We start from the raw sequence: 19,821 nt of genomic DNA on the forward strand, positions 1-19,821 counted from the left end.
TTATATGTCTGAGGCAGGGTTTGAACTCAGGTCCTCCTGACTTCAGCATTGACATTTTATCCATTGCACTATCTAGTTGCCCCCATTTTAGTCAAATGATGGAAGGAGAGGAAGCAATTGAACTTAGACCACCATGACTTCTCCACAATGGTCTAGAAAACAAGTCAGTCTGAGTTCTAATTCGGATAGCTGAGAAAAAGACACAGTGATTAATTTTTTCCAGTTCATTATGACTTAAGACAGCTTTGCAGACATTGGGGGTGAGATTTGCCCAGGGATATGCAGAGCACAGAGAATTTTAGCACCTAGGAATTGAAAGATGATAGAAATAGAGCACCAGACAGGAAGCACTCAGCGTGTCCACTACATGCTTTTAGATCACAGATCCAGGTTGGAGTATAATAGCTACCCTTACTGTGTGCTGACCAAGGGTGAAGTTCCAGATCAGAGTATCCCTGATCTCAGGAGCTAAATGGTGTTTCAGCTCTATCCTTCAGCCTAATTTATGAGCCTACAGTGGGATAACCACAATAGGAGTCTCAGACCAAAGGAAAGCCTGTGATTCAGTCACTCTAAAACTAAAAAGTCTTTGAATGGACTAATTATGAATAAGTCCAGTCACTGAAATTCTCAACTATGTGCAAGTCAATAGACAAGTCAATAGAAACTGGCATATCTTGGATCAAAGGATTGTGAACAGATCTCTCCCTGGATCACACCAGTTTGGGAGCACTGAAAGCTTTCAGATGCCCAGCCTGAGCTGTGAAAGTATCAGAAAAACTTAAAGGGACAGAAAGCCAGGCTCGACACCCTCCTCCTCACATACCCACACTCACACTCCCATAAGTGTCCAGACTCTGGCACTGACAAAGTCAAAAGTCAAGAAACAGTCTGGAAGAATAAGCAAACAAAAAAGGTATCTGGCCATAAAGAGCTACTAGGGTGACAGGGATATTCATGACACAAACATAGAAGAGAATGACGAAAACATCTACAAGCAAAATTTCAAAGTAATATGCAGCTTACACAAGAAGAATAAAAAAAGAGCTAAAAATGAAAATGAGAGAATGGAAGAAAGATTTGGAAAAAAATGAATTATCAATTTGGAAAAAGGTACTGAAGAAAATAACCCCAAGAAAACTGGAATTAGTGAAATAGAAGGTAATGATTATATGAGACATCAAGACATAATAATGTCAAAGGCTTGAAAAAATCTCAATGAATATGTAAAATGTCTTAGAGGAAAAAAACAAAAAACAAATCAGCCTGGAAAACAGATTGAGGAGAGAGAGATTAAGAATCATTGGGTTACCTGAAAACTATGAACAATAACAATAAACAAAAAGAGCCTAGATTTTATATTTCAAGAAATCATAAAAAAAACCTACTCAGATATTTTAGAATCAGAGGATAAAGTAGAAATCAAAAGAACACACCCGAAAGACTACAGTCAGGATTGAAACTCAAATATTCCAACTCTCATTCCAACATACTTTTTAATGCACCGCAATGTGACCTTATGGAATAACTAAAGGACAATAAACCACAACACTGGAAATATGTCAGATACAACATTTCTTTCTTTTGAGAAGTTCTATATTTGTCAATATGAAGCAAATCTTACAATACCCATGTGAGGTAGGAAAGTTGCTGCAGTTAAAAGTTAAGGACTTCTCACAATGTATCCTTATATTCTCCATTCAAGAAACAGGTGGCAAATCACTTGTACATTGGGTAGATTGCAATTTCTCTTTTGTGCTGGTTTTACAAATGATATGGTGCTGTCGTATATTCTCAAATAGTTATGAAGCCCCCAAGGAAATCATTACTCCACAGAGGGCGAGGAGGGTAGTGTAAGAAATCTGGCTTGTGTGTTCTTTCAAGAGGGCTCCTTCCGCTCTGGAAATGGGTGGTGCTGAAATAGAACAGAGAATAGAGTTGGATCACTGGGACACAGCTGTAGGGGACTAGACACTTCAGAGAAAAAAGAGGAGTTTTGCCATCTGCTTCTTTCTTTATAACAACACTAATTTTCTCCTCGGGAGGAAAAGTTGGATGTAATTCTAGGAAGCAAATCAATGAAAAAACATTCTCATTGAATGCTTTAGTCCAGTTCTAGCTAGCTCTGCTTCTTTTAATGGAACATGTTAGCCTTGGAATTAATCAAGGATCCTTTTATTAAATCCCTATAATGTATCAGGCACTGTGAGATTCTGGAGACAAAAATAAAGACAAAAAAGAAACAGTTTATGTTCTCAAGGCCTCACATTCTATAGAGAGAGAACAATATCACCACAAACATGTATAAACAGAGTATACAAAATAAATGTAAGGTAGCTTTTGGGAAGGAGGGAGGTCATGGAAGCTAGGAAGAAGGTTAAAAATCTACCATACCAAAGATATAATCCATGGAACCCCTGCTACAATATATAAAATAAGCACAGAAGAGTAACCTTTTGCAGTTCTTTGTATCCCCAGTACTTTAACACAGTTCCTGTTACATAGTAGACAGTGATAAATATTTACTGACTGATTGAAATCATCAGATAGGTTAATTCTCAACTCATTGGTTTAAACTGGTATTTCTAAAAGGTTCTCTTCCACGGACAGTGAAAATATAAATGGCTACCTAACCATCAAGACTCAACTACCCCTGAAATTCTTTTTCACCAGAGCTTTCTGATGTCCCATCTGTGAACTTTATACTTCATATCTTTTTAAAGTACTAATCATTTTATTCTATATTATATTTATTTCTACATGCATAAATAGCTGTGATACAAAATAAAATATGTATAACAATAAAATATATAATTATATATATATACATATCAAGACATACATAAATATAATTATATATAGGTAAGTAAATATATGGAGTAATATTATATAGGAACATATATAGGAATAAATATATTAATAGTTATATTGGAGCAAATACATGGATATATGAGTATATGTAGGAATGGATTTATAAAATATATGGGAGTATTTATAAACATATATATACTTATATATAGTTATGTTAGAGTAAATATATATATATATATGTATATATATATACTTACATATGTAGAAGTGTGTATATATATATAAATATAAGCACATAAACATATAATGGAGTGTACATATACAGAGAGAGAGAGAATACACACATATGTGTAGTGTGTTTGTGTGTATGGTCATATTGGAGTAAAATTGTGTCACAGTGAATAAGTACTAGATTTGGACTTAGGAAGACCTGGGTTCAAAAACTACTACAGATACCTACCTGGATGATCCTGAACAAGTCATATGAACTTTCTGAATGTCAGTTTCCTCATCTATAAAATGAGGGTAATAATGGTATGGATCTTGTTATGATGATTATATGGAATAAGTTATGTAAACTCTGGCAAATCCTAAGGCCTTTTATAAATGGTAGATATTATTGTGTATATTATTCCTTTCTGAAATTCACCCCTCCAAATGACTTTGCAATTACCTGTAATATATTTTGCAAACAACACCAATAACCACCCCCAAATTTGCAATTGCTTTTCTACATATGGGTTGTATCCTTCAAGTAGAGTGAAAATTCCTTTGAAGGAAGGACTGATTTATTTTTGTCTTTCCTTATTCAGCACATAGCACAGTGCCCCATATATCCTAGATTTGCAGATGGAAAAAAAACCTTTGAGAACAGTCTGACTTCATTTTACAGATGAGGAAATTGATTCACTGAGAGGTTAGGTAATGAGCCCAAGGTCATACAAGTAATAAGTAGCATAGTGTGGATTTGAATGCAGACTTTCTGATTCTAATCTGGCATTTTCCATTACCTGTAATTGATTAATAAATGTTGAATAGAATCTTATCTTGTCTCAACTTTCCTCTTCTTTGCATTATTCTTGAAGCTACCTGAGGATGTTTCATATCTTACTCATCTTTAAAATGATAATTACTGCTGCATAGGTAACATTTTTCACATTATAACATTTTCTATATGAGAATAACAGGGAGCTAGCTTTGGAGCTAGAAAACCTGGGTTAGTTCCCACCTTTGGCACATACTAGCTGTATAATCCTGAATCCTAAGTTAACTTATCAGAATTCTCTAAGAATCCTATATTGGTAAGAGAGAGTTTTCTTGTCTAGGAGTCCCTTAAACCAGTTGAAATCATTGCTCTAATTAACCTATCCCTTTTATACACATTTTCTCACTTGAGCCTCATAACAGTTATATGAACTAAAGGATATAGAGATAATTATTCCCATTTTACAGAAGAGAAGACTTTAGCTGAGAGAAATGGAGACTTGCCCAATGTCACACAGGTAGGAAATATCTATACTGAGATTTGAACCCAGATTTTACTCATTCAGGTATAGTCTACTTGTTACCCCCAGGAAGTTTCACCTTCAATCACAGGGGACCTACACAAAGGTAGTATGACACAGTGGTAAGAGTACTGAGTGGCTCTCAAGTCTGAGCACCTAGGTTCAAATCCTGCCTATGATATCTACTACCTATGACTTGGAACAAGTCACAACCTCAACTGGTCTTACCATTCCTGACTATAAAATGGGAAGGTGGACTCAATAGCCCTTGAGGACTCTTCCATTTAGTCCATAAACATTTATAAAGCATTTACGATGTGCCAGGCATTGTGTTGAACACTGGGGATGCCAAAAAAAGGAGCAAATGGCAATCCTTATTTTCAAGGAATTCAGTCCAACGAGTGAGACAACATACAAATAGTTATGTACAGTAAGACTATGTATAAGATAAATGGAGACCGTCTTCTAGTTCTAGATTTATGATTCTAAGAAGAGGTGGAATCTCAATAACTGTCCACTTGAACTGAGCTCTTGAATTAGCATGGGACCTCAAATTGATAAAATGAAATGTACATGTCCCCTAGTCTTTGTGAAGCACAGGGATTTACTGAGGAGAAGAGGGAACTATGAGTCAGGAGAGCTGGAATCTAGTCCCAGCTCTACCCCTTCTTAGCTTTGTTGTTGTTCAGTTGTTTTCAGTTGATGTCTAACTCTTTATGACTTGATTTGGGGTTTTCTTAGAAAAAGATACTAGAATGATTTGCCATTTCCTTCTCTAGCTTATTTCTCTCTCCAGGGAAACTGAGATCCTTGTCCAGGATCATAGAGCTAGTAAGTGTCTGAGCTGTATTTCACAATAACAGTGTTAATACTTTATACCAGAGCTTCTTTAACTTTTTCCACTCATGGCCCCTTTTACCTGAGAAATTTTTATATGACCCTGGGTATATAGCTATATAAAATAGGTATTTGAACTTGGGTCTTCCTGACTTCAGTCCCAGTGCTATATCTACTGCATCGATTTACTTTTGCGATCCTGGGCAAATCATTTTAATTTCCTGTGCCTCATTTCTTGATATTGAGACCCATGATACCTAACTCTCTGGGTTGGTATGGGTCTAAGAGATAAGATGTGTCAATATTATTTGAGGAGGTTGAACACTACAACACTATGCTTCTCTAGCTCTTTCCTTACAACACAGAAGTAGTATTGCCTAATGGTTAGAGTCTGGACCCAGACTCTCCCAGAAACTGGGAGGTTTAAATCCCAACCTCTGACAATTACTATCTGTGTGGCCACACCTTCAAATTATATTCTGTGACTATAAATTTATCCAGATTGCAATCTGTATTAATGGATTTCCCTCCCCCAGATACTTGATGCAGCAATACATTACTCACAATGGTTCTGTGAAGTTGGTAAAATAAAGTGTTGCTATGTCCATTTTCCAAATAAAGAAACTGAAGCTAAGTGAGATAGTGATATCATATAGTTAGTAAGCTTTGGACTCAAACCTGGTGTTCTTTTTGCAGGTTCAATGATTTTCCTACTGACATACAGATTATCATGCAATCTTATTTAGACAGGAGCTGGTTGATGTTTAATTTCATATTAACCATGAAGAAAGCATTTTATAAATGATGATGCAAATGATGGCATATAGCCATGTTTTACTCACTTAGGAAAGAATATGCTTTCAACAATTTTAGAAGTATCCATCTTTGGGGTAGCTGGATGGCCCAGTGGATAGAGCACAGGCCCAGAAATCAGGAGGACCTGAATTCAAATGTAATCTCAGACACTTAACACTTCCTAGCTGTGTGACCCTGGGCATATCCCTTAACTCCAATTGCCTCAAGAAAAAAAGTATCCATCTTTATATGAGAAACTGATGGAGGAACTAATTATAGACTATTCTTATGAGTTCATTCAAAGATCTCTAGTTGTCTCTTACTTTGTCCTATTCATACAAAGACATTTGCATTGGTTTTTAAAAAAGCATTATATAGGTATGCCCTTTAGGGACAGCTAGGTATCAGATACTCTGATAGCCAGATACTCTGGTAGCCAGATACTCTGGCTCTACTCTGGTCAATTTAGCCTCAATAATTTAATTCCCTATTATAATCACAGGTAAAGATCTATTTTTAAGTTTTTATTGTTTGAATTTTGAATGCCCAGGAATGTCTGCAACATTGTTCCTGTGGAATTAACTGCTTCCTCATAACATCATTTTTATTAATATCATGTATTCAAGGAATCCAATAATAATGTTAGGTCTGATCTGACTATATTTCAGATTTATTAATCAATAAATTCACAAACATTTACTAAGCATCTAGTAACTACTATATGCCAGGTACTATTCTGGTCACTAGGGTCCAAATGTTCTCAAGAAGCTATCAGAAAAAAAGAACACATAAATATATGTAAATACACACAAATATATATATATATATATATATATATATATAATATAAAGTTATTTGCAGAGGAGAAGTACTAGCCTCTGGAGTTGGGGGAGGCCTCATATTATTCACTTATATAGACTTTTCTTCTTATTAGCCTAATTTGGTGAGGTTGTATTACTTTTGGAAGACTAAATACTGTTTTGATGTGTACAATGTTTTGGTCATTAGAGCAATGTTCCAGGAATTTACTTACCTGATGTTAAAACAAAGAAGCCATCAGGTGTTGGGTCTGGATGTCCAGCCATAATCTTGAGCCCAATGGCATTCACTTCTGACTGGGTATGAGCCTTTACCCAAGCCTGTACTGTAGAATGTTCAACGATGGTGTTTAGCTCAGAGAGATTCGTGTCAAGTAAGTCTTTTAGATTTTGAGGACTTAATTTCTATGAATCCAAAATGAAAAGAGAGAATACCTCATACTTTTGTCTTAGGTCTATCCCAGGAGTAACATAGAGTAACAAGACAATATCAGAGGTCTAGGGCTAGTTAGCTCAGTTGATTAAGGCACAATTTTAAGAAAATCAAGGTCATACATTTGACCATCGATTTTAGTTTCATAAAGTATGAAAGGAAGCAATGTGGTTAAGTGGAAAGATAACCAGACTTTGAGTCAAAAACCTGATTTTTACTTTTGTTTCCTCTAATGTTCCTTAGGTACATTAATTCATCTTGGAGACTAAGGTAGTAAACTTTAAAAGGCAATTTGTTCAGTCTGTGAGTCAATGAATGGTTAGTATGAATAGCACAACAGTTGACATTTCCAATGAAAAGCCTTGTCCCCAGTATTTCCCACCTTAACCTCCTCAGGATTGAGGGTTGTAAAGGTATCCATGTCCATTACTGGGGAATGAGCCGCAAATTGGATGAGATCTTCAGCTGGGGCTCCTCCTACAAGAGGAAGCAGAAGGAAAGTCCCAATTTAAACTGTTAGCCAACTGGCTAGTACTGAGTTTAGTCCAATCCTATTCACCTAATTTTTTTTGGGTTCTTTGCACAGACCCACTTCCAACCCCATGTATATACTGGTCTAAGAAGAATTTCCTTACTGTGCCCCATAGACCCTATACTTAGGCTCTCCCCTGAACCCTGATGCCTGCAACACTTTCTCCCCATTAAAAGGGATCACAAGCCATCTAGTCCCACATATACCTGAGCAAGAATATCCTTTTTCTTATTTCTACTGAGTTGTAACCTATTAGCTATTTTTTGTCTTTAGTCTGAAGTTTATTCTCTTTGACAGAAAAAAGCAAGCAATGTAAGAATCGAGTAGTTCTATCTTCTTTCTGGAGTCTATTATCATTATACTAACCCACCTGAGCCAAGATTTTATTGCTTCTTTGATTCTCCTCTTTTCTTCAATATAGCTAAAATAACCCCCAGGGCCCACCCTTTTAGATGTCCTTAGCTTTCCTCACTAGCCTGAATTCATTCTGAACTTTAGTGCTTCTGACACTATTGTTACAGAGCCATACCATGTGTTTGGTTTTCAACAATTAGCTATATGACAAGTTACTTAAACTCTGTTCCTAAGGCAACTTGCTAAAATCTAATTTTTTAAAGTTAGAAATGGGTTGTGATCTATATTACTCTACTAGTAGTGGCCAGATTTCCGAGTATCTTAAAAGTCTTAGCATATTGCTGGGCATATAATAGGTATTTAATGTTGATTAATTGATACTTGGGACTTCACAGTAAGATTTGAGGAGAGGATATAAACAATGCAATATAGAACTATTCATTTCCCCTAAAGAATCATTAATATCATTGCTATAAAACTGAAAGAGACCTCAGAGATCATCAAATTGTATTCCTTCATTTTTCTGACAAGGAAACTATGGCCTGGAGAGTAGAGTGACATATCATATAGATAGTTAGTAGCCAAGTTGTAGTCTGAACCCAGGTTCTCTGGATCCAAATTATGTGTTCTTTTCATTGTACCATGCTACAAACAACCATTCAAATACCTAACTAGGTATTGTACTTAAATGTATTACAAATATCATCTCATTTGGTCCTCACAACTCAGGGGGAGGTAGCTGTTATTATTATCCCCATTTATAGATGGGAAAACTTTCCCTTCTTTCTCATTCCTTCCCTTCCTCCTTTCTCTCTCCTTCCCTCCCTCATGTCTTTTTCTCCTCCTCCCTCCCTCCTTCTCTCCTTTCCTCTCTTCTTCCCTCCTTCCCTCTCTTCTTCCCTCCTTCCCTCTCTTCTTCCTTCCCTCCCTCCCTCCCTCCTTCCTTCCTTCCTTCCTTCCTTCCTTCCTTCCTTTCCTTCTTTCCTTCCTTCCTTCCTTCCTTCCTTCCTTCCTTCCTTCTTTCCTCCGTCCCTCCGTCCCTCCCTTCCTCCCTCCCTTCCTCCCTTCCTCCTCTTGTCCTCTCTTTCTTTGTCTCTTCTTTCTTTATCTCTGTCTGTCTCATTCACTTTGTGTCAAGGTATGTAATACTCTTGTTTCTTCTTGCTCTCTAGAAAAGAAAAAAAAAAAGAAGCAGAGGCTCTTTTGGGGCTTTCCCCCTTATCAGTACTAAAAGGACCCACAATAGTATCATCTGACTGTCTCTATAGGCAGAATTGGAAATAAGAGGTATTTTGGTCTTGTGTTAGAAAGAACACAGGATTGAGAGTTAAGATACCTGGGTTCTATTTGCAGCAGCTTACATTTACACATTTTGCCTTATAAAACATACAAGATAGGTATTATGTTCCCTGTTTGGAAAATCAGGGAAATTGGGCTCAGACAGGGGAAGTGATCAGCTCAAAGCAATACAGCTAATATGTTGTATGACTCAAAGCCAGGTCTTCTAGTTCTTTCCTCTGCCACTAACTCTGGTTCTTATGGGCAGATCCTTGTCTTCTTTGCACTTCATTTTCCCCTGTGATATAAAGGTATAACAGTAAACAAGTTCAATCTCTCAGTACCTTGTACAATTCTGTAAGATTATAGTTTCAGAGCAGGTGAAGATCTATATTGGTGGAGGAATTTCCCTCCCCGCCAAAATATTCCCAGAGACTAAATGATCTTTAAATCCTTCCTAAATGGAATCTTCTATGACCCTATTAAAGCACTGATATTGCTGAATAGGGATAGGAAGTCTGGGAAAACTTTAGTGTGGCCTGTGATTTAAAAAAAGATAAATTTTATTGATATTTTTTGCTTTTGTATCACAGTCATTTTTGGAAATCTGCCATAGCTTCCTGCTACACTGTAAGCCCCTGCCTTCCTCATTCTGGAATTTAATTCTTCTGAGTAACAAAGAAAAGCAGATTAGCAAAAATACCCCAAGCAGGGACTGTATCTGGCAGTATATACACCTATTCTTCCCTTGTAGTTTTCCACCTCTTTGCCAAGAGAAGAGAGGAACATTTCATGATTTGTTTTGACCAAGGTAAGATCTGTGAGCTGGAAGACCAAGATCCACTTTTTATGCTTGTTAGCATTTGAACTTACCAAGCAAAGACTTTAGCATCTGATAATAGGCATTGTGTGTATTCTGGTGCTCCAGGACTGAGGCTTTTATCTGGTGGTAGATGAGGTTTTTCTTTCTTTGAGAACACTGAGAAATATTCAAGGGTGATCTCAGCTCCCTGTGCAAATGATTTGTAATCATTTTAATTTAGAAAGTAAAAACTTAGACTTGTATCAGAATTCTACCCCTGCATACCTCCTTATAGCATGAAAATAAGCCTAGGTTCTTAAAGGCTATGATAAATGAAGTACAGTCTCTGGTAGGTGCCACTGATTTAGAAAGACTTTGAGTATGTCCATGGATAGACTACATTTCTATTTTCTCAGAATCAGTTTAGTTATAGTAAGAGCCTAATCCTTAAATTTATATAAAGTGAGGAGTTCACTTGGCCACAACTCATGAAGACCATTTGCAAATGACAGAGGAATTGTGAGCCATGTAAATGAAGAGAATAGTATCCAAATACCACATCAATAAAATCACAGATCATTGAAGTATTGAGTATCAGTAAAATGTTCTAAAGTCAGTCAATAAACACGACTTGAGCACTTACTATGTGCCAGGAGCTATACTAATTGCTTCATTCTTTGGAGCATCAAATGTATCCTTGTTCAGTGTAATCAGCTGTGACAAAATCATAGGCAATAGCATAGGAGTTAGGAGAAAAGGGTTCTGTCCTTGTGGCACTTTGGGGGAGTTCTTTCCCATTTTTTGGGTTTCATTTTTCTCCTTTGTAAAATGAGGGGCAGGAATTAGATTTTTAATGAGCCTTTAATCCCTATCCTCCTTTTCATATTTCCAAGCTGAAATAGTCTAATTTTTCTTATCCTTTCTATCTTAATAACATTTCATCCTCTCCCTATTCACACTCAACCCAACCACAAAAGTTGCCACCTTAGAATTATTACCTGGATCTACTATACACCTCTTAGATTGGCTAAGATGATAGAAAAAGATAATGATAAATGTTGGGGGTGGGGTGGGAAAATTGGTACACTAATGCATTGTTGGTGGAGTTGGGAACTGATCCAACCATTCTGGGGAGCAACCTGGAACTATGGCTATAAAACTCTTTGATCCAGCGATGTCTCTACTGGGTCTGCATCCCAAAAAGATCATAAAAAAGGGAAAAGACCCACAGGTGCAAAAATGTTTGTAGCAGCCAGTTTGATTGTGGCAAGAAATTAGAAACTGAGTGGATGCCCATCAGTGGGAGAATGGTTGAATAAGTTATGGTATATGAATGTTATGGAATATTATTGTTCTATAAGAAATCATCAGCAATCTGGTTTCAGAGAGGCCTAGAGAGACTTATATGAACTGATGATGCTTAGTGAAATGAGTAGAATCAAGAGAATATTGTCCACAGCAGCAACAAGATTGTATAATGATTAATATGATGAACTTGGCTCTTTTCAACAATGAGGTGATTTAGGCCAATTCCAATAAATTTGTGATGGAGAGAGCCATCTGCATCAAGAGAAGGGACTATGGGGACTGAATGTGGATCACAACATAGTATTTTCATCTTTTTTGTTGTTGTTTGCTTGCTTTTTTATTCTTATTTTTTTCCTTTTGATCTGATTTTTCTAATGCAGCATGATAAATGTGGAAATGTTTAGAAAAATTGCATATATGTAACATATTGGATTATTTGCTGTTTAGGGGAGAGGGTGGGGGGAAAGGAAGGAGAAAAATTTGGAACACAAAGTTTTGCAAAGGTGAATGTTGAAAACTATCTTTGCATGTATTTTGAAAATAGAAAGCTATTATTATTAGAATTGATACCTGGACATTTTCAAATTCAATTTTAAAAATTAACTAATATAATATAAGGGAAAAGATTGTACAAGAAGTTGCAAATTTATTATGCTCAATTTGCTTTTCCTTTTAAATATATAATAAAGCTTCCATCTAAATTTTTTCTTTTTTTCTTCCTTCCCACCTCTTGTCCTAGAGATAAGTACTATTAGAAACACATACACACATATAAACATATACACACACATATAAAACCACATATAATTATTTTATACATCAGTTTATCAGTTCTTTCTCTGGATACAGATAGTGTCTTTCTTCACAAGTTCTTTATAGTTATTTGGGTATTTACATAGTTAAAATGACTTTTCTACTAACCTCTCCATATCCCAGTCACTCCTCAAGGGGAGCACTTAATAGACTCCCAAAATTGGAAGGCTCCTTAGGATATTTGAGCTTAGGACTTAAGGATATAGGCATCTTAGGACATAGAACACAATAGTGTTTGAACTGCAAGGGATCTAATGAATTAACTAATTCTAGCCCCCACTCCACTTTTTCGTCTTTTTTAACAGATGAAGAAACCAAGTTGGCCCAGGGAAGGGGAAGTATCTTGTTAAAGGTCATACTGTTCTTAATGGTGATGTCTGGGCTAAGAACCCACATAATGATTCTTCCAGAAAAAAATTAAGAGGCTCCAGGAATATAATCCTATTACTTTGCTTGAAACATACTCTTCGCATTTCAAACCCATGTGAAAAGGAGAGGATGATCTGAATTTATAGAGCTTAGGGAAAAAGACTTGGGAGCCAAGACACAGATTGTATGTAGCTCATATCCATTTCCTGGACATCTACTAACTCTTTTATCTTCTACTTTTAATGTCTTTGGGTTTGAGTGAATGCCCTGGGCACTAATTCCATTTAGCTGTGCCTCAGACACTCTCAGAAGAAGCATGGAATAGAATGTTGGACTAAGAGGTGTGTTTAATTTCTACTTATAGGTGCAATGACTCTGGGAAGGCCACTTTATTTTTATGAACCTGTTTTCTCATCTGCAAAATGTGGATACTAAAACAATTCTCTCATTTCTGGAGTCAGGAAGACCTGAGTTCACACTCAACTTCAGACACTGCCTAGCTGTGTGACAGGGCAATCACTTTAATGGTTTGCCTTAGTTTCCTCATCTGTAAAATAAGGGTAAAAATAGCCCCAGGGTTGGTGTGAGGATAAAATTAAATAATAATTGTAATGTTTAGTACAGTGCCTGGAAAATTGTAAGCATTATATAAATGCTGCTATTATTGTTTTTATTATTTTTATATATAAAGTGCTTTGTAAATTTTAAGGTGCTATATCAATGTGAGCTTAGATGATTTAAACAAGAGAGAAATGACTTGAATTATACCAGATGGCCTCAGGACTGATTTGCTGCAGCAGATGGTCTTCCAGAGCACAGATGTAAGGATCCAGTGCAGTGAGGATGGTCCCTCCTAGCTGGGTATGGTTTCCTTTTAGGTACTGGTTGACCATTGCATTGACCTATGAATATATACACACACTATGTAATTTTTTCTGGCCAAAATCCAGAAATCCCCTTTCCTTTCCTTGTAAGGTCTCAGGTCTATTGCTGGTGGGTGCAGTGGTGGTTTTGGAGCATTTTGTTTGTAGGAAGAAGGAAAGGCTGTGTGGCAGAGCAGTTTAATGTTTCATCACCATTCTCTAGTTGCTTTCTGAAAAAAAAATTTCTCCTCTCTAAATTCAGATTATAAGAAAGATTCTGACTTCTTTTGTATCTTAACATAGTAAGTGCTTCATAAATGCCAAAGGGAAGAAATGAGAGGAAGAGGGGAAAAGGAATTCTAACTATGTCATCAGTCTTTTTTCTTTGGCAAATGATATATAGTGGAAACAGCCTTGGATTGATGGCTAGGAGCTCTGGGTTCTGCTCTTACCACTGCCTTTAACTTTAATCTGCTCAAAGGCACATTATTTTTTCTCTTTGGGCCTCTCTGAAAAATGAGAGCAATAATTCATAAGGCTGTTGCGAAATTCAGATGAATGGAAAAAAAAAGATAAATACATTTATAAATTGTAAAGGTTTACTTTTCAAGTAATTAAGACTTTGTAAACTAAAAAAAAAAACCTTGAAAATAAATTATAACTTTGTACTTTGTAATAATAGTAATACTTTGTAATGATAAGTACTAGTACTTTCTAAATGAGAAGCTTTATGAATTTTAAAGTGCATTGGAAACTGTAAATAATAAAGCACCTTAAAACCAGTAAAATAATTTGCAAATTGTAAAGTGTTAGATAAGTGGTAGGTGGTATTTTTCTAATCAATTCTAGGAATATGTTTATTTCTTGAATACCTGTGGGGGCAGTAGTTGGATTAACTTTCAGGGACTGCTAGGCAATATGGCCTCTAAATTTCTTTTCTGTCTTCTTTAATTATCTATTCCATGAGATAATTTCTCCTACTATAATATAGTCCTATATAATGAATCCATTGCTCTGATCTGATACAGAGTTTCTGCTTTGTGGTCCACTAGCAACATTAAAACCTGAAACAATGAATAGGAAGGCCGAACATCTAGAAGCTTGTGATCTCAAAAAGGAAAATCTTTATAAGCGAACTGATAGGGCTAGGACCATATTGCCAGACTCTATGTTTACAACTAAAGTTTCCTGTGTCTTTGGCTCTAAGTTTAGGAAAACTTGATTAGCAAAATTTCAAACTTATAAAAGAAACAGATAAGGGAATTACTATTTCCATTAATTTTTTCCCCTGACTACATGAGAGATAGGTCTCAGTTTAAGGAAATCTGATTAGCAAAATTCCAAATTTATAAAAGAAGCAAATAAGGGAGTTACTATTTCCATTAATTTTTTTTTCTGATTTCACAAGTATGTCCCCATCCTGCTGGGTTCCTTGAAGCAATTAGCTTTTTCAAAGTGATTTGAATTAGAAAAAAAATCTATTCAGAAGCAATTTATTAGGAACATATTATGTAAAGCAAGACATACTTGGATTACTGTCACCAGTCTAGAACAGACCCTCATTACTACCCAATTGGGTTGCTGTAACAATCTTCTAGTACAGTGGCTCTCAAAATGTAGTCTGGAGTCTTGAAGACCCTTCAGGAATCCATGAGGTCCCATAAAGGATCTATAAATTTTCATAATATTAAGATGCTTACAATTTTAAAATAATTAATATGGATACCTATAACCCACATTAAAAAAAAAAAAAAGTATGTGTCAGGAGGGTTCAATAATTTTGTAAATAGGTTCTGAGGCCAAAAGTTTGAGGACCCTGTTCTAGTAGACCTTGCTTCTACTCTCTCCCTAATCTAACCCATCCTCCACATCTCCTTAAAGAAGCCTCCCTAGTCCTTTTAGTCGACAATACTTTTTCCCTTTTGAGGTATCACATAGTATTACAAGCTTTAGAGGCAGCTAAGTGGCTCAGTGAATAGAACACTAGGCCTCAAGTCAGGAAGAGAGCTGAGTTCATTTACTAGCTATGTGACTCTGGGAAAGTTACTTAACCCTGTTTGCCTCAGTTTCCTCATCTGTCAAATGATCTGGAAGAGGAAATGGTAAGTCACTCCCATATCTTTGCCAAGAAAACCCCGGGACTTCATGTCTTCAAGGCTAACTCTCTTCACTATGCTATTCTACCTTTCTCTCTTCTTACCTTTTCATCCTGATTTAGCCAAGAAGTTCCTCTCAGGAGGGCGACTAAAGTATCAACTGCAGTGATGTTCCACCTGGCCATCTCTGCAGGTTGGTATGCTTTGGTTATGTGTCCCAGGAGTGGAAGGTAGTCTTCGGGAAGCACTCCAAGCATCTGTTTCAAGACATATTACAGTGTGACAGAGCTAAACATGACCTCAGGTATCTTTTAGTTTAACTTTTTCACTTTAAAAAATGTCTAAACTCAATAACTATCAAGAAAACACAATTTAGAAATGATTGTATATAGATCCACAAACTCTAAATTATTTATAAATTGCTTTTAAAATGTATATATTATCAACAAAACATTTCTATAGTTTTTCTTTGTCCCATGCACTCTTTTTATTTTGTATTTCAAATTTGTTGTTTTTATATATAGTCAGTGTATATATTGTTGTTCTGATTCTGCTTTTTTTTTTTTTTTTTTGGTTCTACAGTATTTCTTATTTTTCCCCATGTTTTTTGATATTTGTCATTCTTTTGGTATAATTGTACTTCATTAGATGCATAAGCTTGATTTCCTTTATAGAGGAGGAATATCAGGAGAGAAAGATTGACCCAGGTCAGACAATAAATTAATAGAAGAATTGGGACTAGAATCCAGGTCTCCATTCACTGTAGCACATTGCCTCCTATCCATAGGAGAAAATGTATGGATTTGACAGTGCTACGCAGCTTTTTGGATTTGTGAATTGTCTCGTTATGCATCTCATTTCTTTCATTCATCACCAGTACCACTCTACCTCATCTAGTTTCATCTTCAGAACCTGGAGCAGGGGATCCTCAAACTCCATACTCCCAAATATCTCCAAGTGGTTTTTTAGGATGCTGTCCGGCAAGCAGGCTTTCAGATCACTACTTGAAGTGTATCTGGCAGCTATCATGTCTCTCTCCTTTCTTACTTTTTCTGCTGTTAATGGGACTCCCAGACAAGCTGCTGAGGGACAAAGCAAAATTAGCCAGGGGTGACTTTCCAGAAATGCAAAACTTTCCTTTTCTTTAACTACCCAATAACCTTTTCTCAGTCTCAAGCCCTTGTGCTGGACTTCCTGCAGAAAGAGACCACTTGTATCCTTCATGTGAAATGTCTGGAAGACTTATGAATTTAGGGTCCTGGCATTCAACACCTTCCACATTCTGACTCCAACTTACCTTTCTAGCCTTATCTTATGTTATTTTTCCCCCCATACTCTGCTTTCCTTTAACTATTTTCTATCCCTATGCTTTTTGCTCCCATCCTTTTTTATATCAAGAATTCTTCTTTATCCATTGAGATATTCCCTTTTATTTTTTGGTAGGTCCAATTCAGGTGCCTTATCTTCCATGTTCCTCTATGGAACATAATCCGATCATCATTTTTGTCTTTTACTCAGCCTCAATTGAAAGCATTCTTCAGGTTCATGTTTAATTTAATCTAATAGTATCTAATAGAATCCTCCTCATCTTCATCCTCTGTCTTGTCAGTGGGAATATGTACTCAGAAAAAGCACCCATTGGTCTGACTAGGGGAGAGCACAGCAGCATGGACGCCTCCAGTGTTCTTTGGACTCCCATCTGCACTGTATGCATCTACTAATATCACATTAAAATTTTTTTCAATTTCTCTGTCATATTGTTGACTCATATTGACTTTGTAGTCCATAAAACTTTCAGATCACCTCATATAAACTACAACATTAGATACTTATTTCATTACATACTTATTGAATTTCATTAAACACAATCTTTCCTTCTCCATTCACTGGAATCTCAGGTGCTTTGCACGATATCATTTTTGATGCTATGAGAAAGTGCTATAATTAGGAAATCTAAATTCTCTTTGGGTTTATATTGATAGATTGCTGGGTGACCTTGAGAAGCCCCTTCTCTCTGGCATATAGTTTTCTTCATGGGAACATGGGCTAGTCAACCTAGTGTACTTCTAAAGCTTTTTTTGGTTTTGATTGTCTATGTTTGTTTGTGTCTTTTTTTTTCTCAATAATATTTTATTTTTCCAAATACATGTAAAGATAGTTTTTAACATTTGTTTTTGTAAGATTTCTGTGTTTTAAATTTTTATCCCTTCCTCCATTTCTTCCCTCCCCAAGACAGCAAGCAATCTGATAGAAGTTGAATATGTACAATCTTTTTATGTATATTTCCTTATTTTCATGTTGTGCAAGAAAAATCAGAATGTTTATTTCAAGAAGCAACAACATTTGAACAGAATAAATAGGAAGAGACTAAGAGAAACAGGAAACCCAGAATTTCAGCATGTAAATTACCTACTTGTGTCCCTTTTGTTCCTCTTGGGTCCTCTGAGTTGTTTCAAACTGTATGTGAACTGTTCTTTGTTGTGGATCTTTAGCCAACTCAAGAAATTTGGAAAGAACTGTGTCTTTGAGGTCTGTGGAACAAAGGAATGATTTTAGGAAGAGATGGGCACTTAGGGAAAGAATTTTTTTCAGTTATTTTTCAGCTGTATCCAAATCTCCATGACCCCATTTAGTGTTTTCTTGATAAAGATACTGCAATGGTTTGCCATTTTTTTCTCCAGCTCATTTTACAGATGAGGAAACTGAGGAAAACAGGGTCAAGTGACTTGACCAGAGTCACCCAACTAGTCTGAGGGTAGATTTGAACTCAGGAAGATCTTTCAGGACCCGCAGTCAATCCTCTGTGTCACCTAGTGGCCCTTGGGGCAATAATATTTGAGTTTAAATCATAGGCATTTTTATTAGCCATCTGATCTTTACAACAGTTCCATGAAACAGATAATGCAGAGGTTGTTATCACCATTTTACAGATGGGAAAGTTGAGGACCAGAGAGAAGGGACTTGCCCAACAGAAGAGAAGGAGCCAGGACTGAAACACAAGTCACCTAACATTAAACCCTGATGAGGGAAATTAGAGGTAGAAACTAGCCCAAGAAGAGATAAGAGATGAAGCACGTCTCATGCTTTACATTTACTTCTCCAGTTTTATTGACCTTCCTTATTCTCCATCCAAGTCAAACCTATTTGACACAAGCTATTGTGGACCCATCAATTAAATAATAATGTTAATATTTATAATGATTGATCTTAATATAGTATCACATTTTACATATGATCTACATGTTATCTGATTGCCACATAAAATCCTATGAGATAAAGGAGATATCATGTCCTTTTTACAAATGAGAAAACTGAGGTTCAGAGAAGAGAAATTATTTGGCCAGGATAACTTAAAAAGTACATGCTAGCGTTATGGAATGATCAGCTGTAATGACTTTGCTATTCTTAGCAATACAATGATCCATAACTACTCTGAAGGACTTTTGTTGAAAAATCCTATCCATAACCAGAGAAAGAACTGATTTTGTCTGAATAAAGATTGAAGCACTCTCTGTCTCTCTCTGTCTCTGTCTCTGTCTCTCTCTTTAAACTTTATTTTTCTTGAGGGTTTTTTAGGGGAGGGATCTATATTTTACAACATGATTTATGGAAATGTTTTGCATAATTTCACATGTGCTTAATGTGGACTGGAGATGAGGAGGAAGGAAAAAAATATGGAATTCAAAGTTTTAAAAAACAAATGTAAAAAATTGTTTTAAATGTAACTGGGAAAAATAAAAAAAAATTTTTTAAAAGCACATACTAGATATGATTAGCTCTTCTTTCCACTATACCATTTGCTGTAAGATATTCTGATTGATAAGAACTAAATGGGATTCCCAACTCTCTCCACCCTCAGAGGGCTATTTGCATAATCACAAAGAATTTTAACTCGCACATTAATGGTAGGATTTCAGGTATGAGTAGCTTTTTGGTGGAAATTGGAGGTAGCTCTTTTCAAGACCCTTTTCATTCCTTCATGTTATCTCTCTATGTACAGGTAGATGGAGGCAGTCCACAAGTAAAAAGGAAATTCTGTTTCTCTTAAGATGTTTTTCCTGATCAAGGCAGTTGCCTGTTGTCAATAACTGCCTCTGGATTTCCCTTCCAACCAGACTTGTACTTGTTCCTAGATAGAAGGGAAATGCTGAGGCAGACTTCTGAATAGTTACCTGTGTGTGGAAATGACTCAAGATGATTTCCCAGA

The 19,821-nt window shown here is 36.2% G+C and overlaps 1 protein-coding gene across 1 annotated transcript in view; it reads right to left on the reverse strand.

The window, feature by feature from the left end:
- Nucleotides 1–1,510: 1,510 nt before the first annotated feature.
- The window catches only part of LOC111719377 (mesothelin-like), a 44,605-nt gene continuing 26,294 nt past the window's right edge, over nt 1,511–19,821 (reverse strand). The window contains exons 15-22 of the mRNA XM_023497764.2: nt 18,028–18,145; nt 16,503–16,693; nt 15,719–15,871; nt 13,424–13,557; nt 10,237–10,373; nt 7,582–7,676; nt 6,982–7,171; nt 1,511–1,915 (exon numbers count right to left, since the gene is read on the reverse strand). Of these exons, the coding sequence (XP_023353532.2) occupies nt 1,803–1,915; nt 6,982–7,171; nt 7,582–7,676; nt 10,237–10,373; nt 13,424–13,557; nt 15,719–15,871; nt 16,503–16,693; nt 18,028–18,145 (1,131 nt within the window). The 3' untranslated portion in view covers nt 1,511–1,802. The remainder of the gene's footprint in view (nt 1,916–6,981; nt 7,172–7,581; nt 7,677–10,236; nt 10,374–13,423; nt 13,558–15,718; nt 15,872–16,502; nt 16,694–18,027; nt 18,146–19,821) is intronic.

Source organism: Sarcophilus harrisii, chromosome 1, assembly GCF_902635505.1.
Source record: "Sarcophilus harrisii chromosome 1, mSarHar1.11, whole genome shotgun sequence".
Classification (NCBI taxonomy): domain Eukaryota; kingdom Metazoa; phylum Chordata; class Mammalia; order Dasyuromorphia; family Dasyuridae; genus Sarcophilus; species Sarcophilus harrisii.